This window comes from Macaca thibetana, chromosome 5, assembly GCF_024542745.1.
Source record: "Macaca thibetana thibetana isolate TM-01 chromosome 5, ASM2454274v1, whole genome shotgun sequence".
NCBI classification, from domain to species: domain Eukaryota; kingdom Metazoa; phylum Chordata; class Mammalia; order Primates; family Cercopithecidae; genus Macaca; species Macaca thibetana.
Genome location: NC_065582.1, coordinates 74,226,157 through 74,232,156, shown reverse-complemented (window position 1 = coordinate 74,232,156; position 6,000 = coordinate 74,226,157). Strand labels below are relative to the sequence as shown.

Genomic DNA, 6,000 nt, shown 5'->3' with positions numbered 1-6,000 from the left:
TCTTGTTGTTTATTTAATTCTCATTGTTAAATACAAACAAAATTTGGTTTGGGATCAGTTTTGTAATATAATTTTTGGAGACTGTTACTTGATATGCATACACATTTTGATAAAGACAATAATCAAATATTGTTTTTGCCTTTATTAATGTGAGGTCATCAGTAATTATATCTGTGAATTAGGCAACTGGATTATAAAAAAAGAAAGGAGAGAAACTAGCTTGCTTTAGAATTTTTAAAGAAAGTATGTCATTTAAAGTGGTGAAGAGAACATATAGGATTCTAAGGTGTTGTTATTTCACAGCGATGAGGTATCTATCCCTTTTCAGAAATATTTATTGAGAAACTTCTTTTGCTTTATGGCCCACCACGCTGTTTTTATTGTGGCTTTTGTCAAGACCCCGTCTCTGTATTTATACTGACTATTGAATAGATACCACTGAAAGTTAGTTTGACACCTTATTTGAGAGATTAATATACTACTCTACTTAATTGCTTTGCCTACAGTTTGTGATGCCTTATATTCATTGGTAGAAATTAAAAGAAAGTTTAAACAAACAGCCTGAATTTAGCCTAAGAACTGAAATTCTCCATTTCTGTAACTTCATTGTAATTACTTTTTTATTTATAGATAGCTTAAATAAATTTCATGACTACTAAAACATATATTATTTAAGACCATGAGATCAAATTTATTTAACATTTTAAATAATTACATGTATTAAAATCTTGAGTCAATAATTCTAAAATAGCCAGTGGGTAAAAATTGGAAAAAAACAGCAAGATATTCTTAAATATTAAATTTTTCCTGATTAACTATAATCTCACAGCCCAGAGCTCCTCCTAGTAGTTTATTGTAAGATGAAGATAAATTATATAATTAAAATTTATTTTGTTGTCTTCACTATCAACCTTCATGAGAAATATGTTCACACTGATTAAAGTAACCAAATTGAAAAGACTAGTTGAGTTTGGGGAAAATTTTGCTCCCAGATATCTGTAGACAGCTAACTGATATTGTATACATTATTTAGAAAACAATGAAAATGGCATAAAATGAGTTACACTTTTAAATGCCAGGTGATGGGTGGGAGAACCTTGAGTTACATAGATTGTACTTGAGATGTAAAAAAGTTTCCCTTTGTTCTATAAATATTACTTTTATTCCACTTGAAAAAAAGTTAATCTCTATTTTTAAAAAGAAATAATTATACATTGGAGGAAACTAATGAATAAATCAATCAAAGGTTAGAGCTCTACATGCAGTTACTGTGATTTTAGTGTGCATAATAAAATGCTGTGAAGCACACACTCACTTACGCAATAATAAGGTAGAGAATTGAGCCTCACAGTTAACAGAGAGGAACAACAAAAGTATATGTGATTGACATTCATATCCATGAAAAGCCTTACATGTTTTGAAGAGGGTCAAGATCCTTTCGCTGAGAAACAACAGGAAAACAAACAATCTTAATGAAGTATAAATGTAAAGCTGGATGCTGACTACCCCAATTAGGACACATAAATTTGATGTGTTTGCTTAAAAATCAACAACAAACAACATACAGAAAAATACAGATCTTTGATTTGCTATTATATTATTGCAAGCATAATTTCTCAAATTACAAGAAAAAGTAGTATTATCTACAGCCAACAGAAAAATTACTCTGGAGGAAGCAGAGGTGGTTGGGTAATGTTACCAAAGTCAGTTTGATTTACTGTTCTGTTGAAATTTTACCTTCATGTATTACTGAAAAGTTTAACAAAATATCAATATACCATCATTGACAAATGAGATAAAAATGCAACTAGCCTTACAATAACCTCCAAATAAGAAAATAACCTATAACTCTAAGACAGAAAGAACATTACTTCTCCAGAAATTAATATTTGGGTGGTGTAGCTGAGAAATTGGGTTTAGGTTAGAGAATAAGTGATGTTTGAAGAGGTAAGATTTGGATTATACTTATTTTTTAATAGGCATTAAAAACATAATCTTTTACAATAGTAGATGTACTGGCATATATGAAAAAATTCATGCTTTAAAAAGATTGACATATACTATGTAGAAGGCACACTGCCTCACTATATATGCAAACACACCTTGGTGTTTTCATTCCATATTTTATCAATAAAGCTTTATTTCTACCTCAGATAGTGAAAAATATATAAATACTATATCATTGTCAAGGTGGAAATATCTAGATTATTAGTATGATAAGTTTCTGGACCCACTTAGAGATGGCCTTAGACTTAATAGTGGTATTATGCAGCTTCATACTCTTCTTTTTCCCCAAAAACTTTAACAGATTTTGCTGGAATCATAATGACAAATTCAATTGGAAAGGCATGTGCTGCCAGATAAAATAATATCAGTGAATATGGAAGATAAAATAATATCAGTGAATATGGAAGCTCTCAGACAGTCTCCTCTTACAGGAGGAAAACAAAACACATGGGAAGCTCTAAGTCAAGAAATTAATAGAGAGGAGTCACTGCAGAAAGAAAATATGTGGGCTGATATAATAAAGAATAATTACTCACAATAAGAGTATGGGGTCACATAATTCCTTCTCATAATAAAAGCAAAATTGTTTTTAAGTTCCCAAGGGGAAAATGTTAGCCCTTACTTCAAATACTGAGTTACGACTAACCTCATTTACAGATACCTCACTCATTTTTTCCTTAACGTTTTAACTGGTCACTTGTATATAATCCAGATTATCAGGCATACATAGAGCATCTGAAACCTTATGCTTAACATAGGAACTGGGCTGTGCTATGATCTATACACTAGAAACTGGATAATGCCACAAACCCCCACATTATCTCCCAGAAGCTTACACAGGGACTGATGCTAGTAATTGTCAATGCGTGCATATATAACAGTTTTCATTTTATGAAAAAGGCTGAAGGAAATTTATTCACACAGTTCTTTGTTGACAATCACAAGTGCTTAAGAATAAAGGTTGTGGATTTTTTTTTTTTTAACACTAAAAGTATCTTGAGAGGCTTGGTTCTTGTCTCCAGTGCTATCTCACTTTCTGCAGTTCCTGTCTCAGCCATGATGGCAGAGGCTGTCCCAGTCTGTGTAGCAGTTTGGATAGTTCCACGTTATGATCTCGGTAGTAATTAGAGAGGAAAGTTCTAGACTGGAAAGAAAAAAAAAGAACTTGAAAAAAGCTCTTCGTTTCATCAAACAGGATTTTGTAATCTATATTTCTTAAGGAATATATCTACTACAATATATGTGTCTACAACATATTATATTTCTTGTATTTTTCCTCAAATATCAGTTATTTTTACCCTTTGAAAATATTTGGCGAATGTGTGGCTACAAAATAGAAACAGGACCAGGTGTATCTTATGCGGCTTATCTGTCATTACAGCACATATTCATTGTGGGATATATGAAGTCTACACAGAAAGAAAAAACGGTGACAGGAGTATAATACTAGAGATAAATGAGATAAGGACCGCATGAGGAATGAAATTTATAGAAGTAAGATAGATAAACTGACATACATTTTTTGAAAATTGGCTCATAATATAAAAATTAAATGTGAGCATAATCATAAAAACTAAAATTCACTATTACAAACAATAACTTGCAATATTATGCACAATTTTTATACATTTACTCAGAGCTGAAATATATTTTTTTAGTCACTAAGAGCTTTAGGCTTCCAAAATATTATAAGGTCTCTGAAACCTGATCCTTTTTACAATGCTCATGTTTCTAATCATGTTGCAGAGATGGGCCATTATTAGAGAAATGCTAAAAAAATATAAAACATATGAATGGTTTTAGTTCTATAGTTATCTTTCATCTACACAGATTTCTGGAAAACAGGACATTTGCAATTGGACTTTCTTCCCGGGTGTCATTTATCTCATATTATAGCCCAACTGGCAGCGTTCCATCTGTTTGATAAAATTAGAGATGAACACTTTTTCTGTTGCTGGCATAGGTAACAATGGCTCCTTCATTGTTTTCCGTTTGGTCCAAGTTGCACCATCTCTCTTAATCCCTCCTCAATATTTTAACACAAATGGTCTTTTTCCACATAAAACTCCCTTAGCAACTTTTGTGTATACTGTGAAAATGGATTTAAGACAACTACATTTCATCTTGGACCATTCACCAGGTATTTCATTATGTTTCTTCCCTTAAACCAGATTGTAAACACTTCACATTTCGGATAAGATGTTTATAGTAGTAGTGGGAACATTACATTTATTTCTTGGTAGATTAAAGTGATTTCTGAAACACTTTTGAAATTATTGAGTTCAAAAATGTAGCTTAAGGACCTTCTGGTACATCTATTTCCATAGTAACCCATGAATCATCTGCATCGCCCTTTGCCCACCTTGCCGTAAGAGAAATATGTATGATACCTGGCTAAGCCAATTGCTGACTGGTTTTCCAAGCCTGTTCTACAAGATAAGGCATTTCTTCTCACATCCTCACTTCTACTGAAATATTTTCCTGCCATTTTCTGGTTTCGTTTGTCATTGTTTTATATTTTTATGTCCCTATTACAAATCAGTGGATATAACTAATTTATTTATTCTGTAATAAATCTGGGTTCACAACTGTTTTGTCTTTGTATTCTTTCCATTGCTTAGTCCAGTTCCACCTGTGATGTAGGCCTTGAATATCTGTATTGAATATATAATAATGATGCTTTAATATTTTATCCAAAATCACTTGTTTAGTAAACTAAGTGCTTTATATTTGGAAATGAGTCACTTTTTAGTAAATATTTATGTTTGAATTGCATTCAAACAGCAAAGAATTTCTAGGAATGTATATTAATCCTTAATACCTATCTATCAATCTATATCTATCTATCTATTATCTATGTATCAATGATCTCTATCATCCTCTAAGTATATACAATTATTAATTGCAAAGAAAGAGCAGAGAAAGAAAGGAAGCAAATTTCTTGTTACTAGTTTTGAAATAGCTGTTTGCAAATATTTTTGCTAGAGTAATTCAAAGATTAAGAAAATATTACCTCTGGATCCATATGTGGATATTTTCGGCCTTTGCTTTTTCCAAGGCATTTTGTCTTTCCTCCTTCCAGTAATTGACACCAAAAACCCTTTTGGGGATCAAACCTACAATACATAAAACATATAATGATTACAAATTGTGTGCAGAATTTTCAGTGAGACAGCCTCACCAATTGAATAAAGGAAATGTATTTTTGTATGCCCATTGATTTAATTTAATTCATTTTTCCAGATATTTATTTAGCTGATTTGAGAGAGGCTAAACTGAGATGAAAGAAGCTATATATTATTATGCATTTTAAGTAACTATACTCTAATGAAAAAAAGAAATAGATCCTTAGTTTAATTTTACATTAAATTTTTAACAAGTTCCTTAGCTTACCTATGAATCCATAAAAGATCAAAGACCAATAGCTAAAATTACAGCCCATATATAAATGAACTTTAGGATACTTTATTTACTTATGGAGGTGATTTCAAAGATATGTTAACAGATTTATTTGAAATCATTCACTGGTATACATTAAAGGGGTTCAATGTAATGTAGGTATAGTTCTGTGAATATAAACGTGAATTAAAGCTTTCAATTCAGAAAATATTGCATTTTTTATAGTTCAAAATGCTTACACTTTTCAAAAAACAAATTAGAAGTGTAAAAATAAAGTGGAAGATTAGACAACCTCTTATTTCTCTTGTTGAACGCAGATACTCTGTTAAGATAATTCAGGTACCCATATTCTTAAAGAAAACTAATGCTGTTTTGCTCCCATAGCTGCACTGAGTTACAAAAGAAAGGATGTGTGGCCTAATTCTTTTTTAAAAGTCAAATATATAAGAATTTTTGTTTAGGACTAACAGGAGAGGAAAAACGGAAGAATGAACCAAATAAGAAGGGAAATTTTAAGTTCATTACTACGGGACTTGCTGCATGCATAAAACATCGAAAAGGTTTGCATTTTTGTTGCTCAGCAGATGTTTTAGA

General features: G+C 31.3%; 1 protein-coding gene across 1 annotated transcript in view; it reads right to left on the bottom strand.

Moving 5' to 3' along the window:
- Positions 1–810: 810 nt before the first annotated feature.
- The window catches only part of LOC126954345 (bifunctional heparan sulfate N-deacetylase/N-sulfotransferase 4), a 290,679-nt gene continuing 285,489 nt past the window's right edge, over positions 811–6,000 (bottom strand). Inside the window, exons 13-14 of the mRNA XM_050789919.1 lie at positions 5,021–5,123; positions 811–3,151 (exon numbers count right to left, since the gene is read on the bottom strand). Coding sequence (XP_050645876.1) covers positions 3,032–3,151; positions 5,021–5,123 — 223 coding nt within the window. The 3' untranslated portion in view covers positions 811–3,031. The remainder of the gene's footprint in view (positions 3,152–5,020; positions 5,124–6,000) is intronic.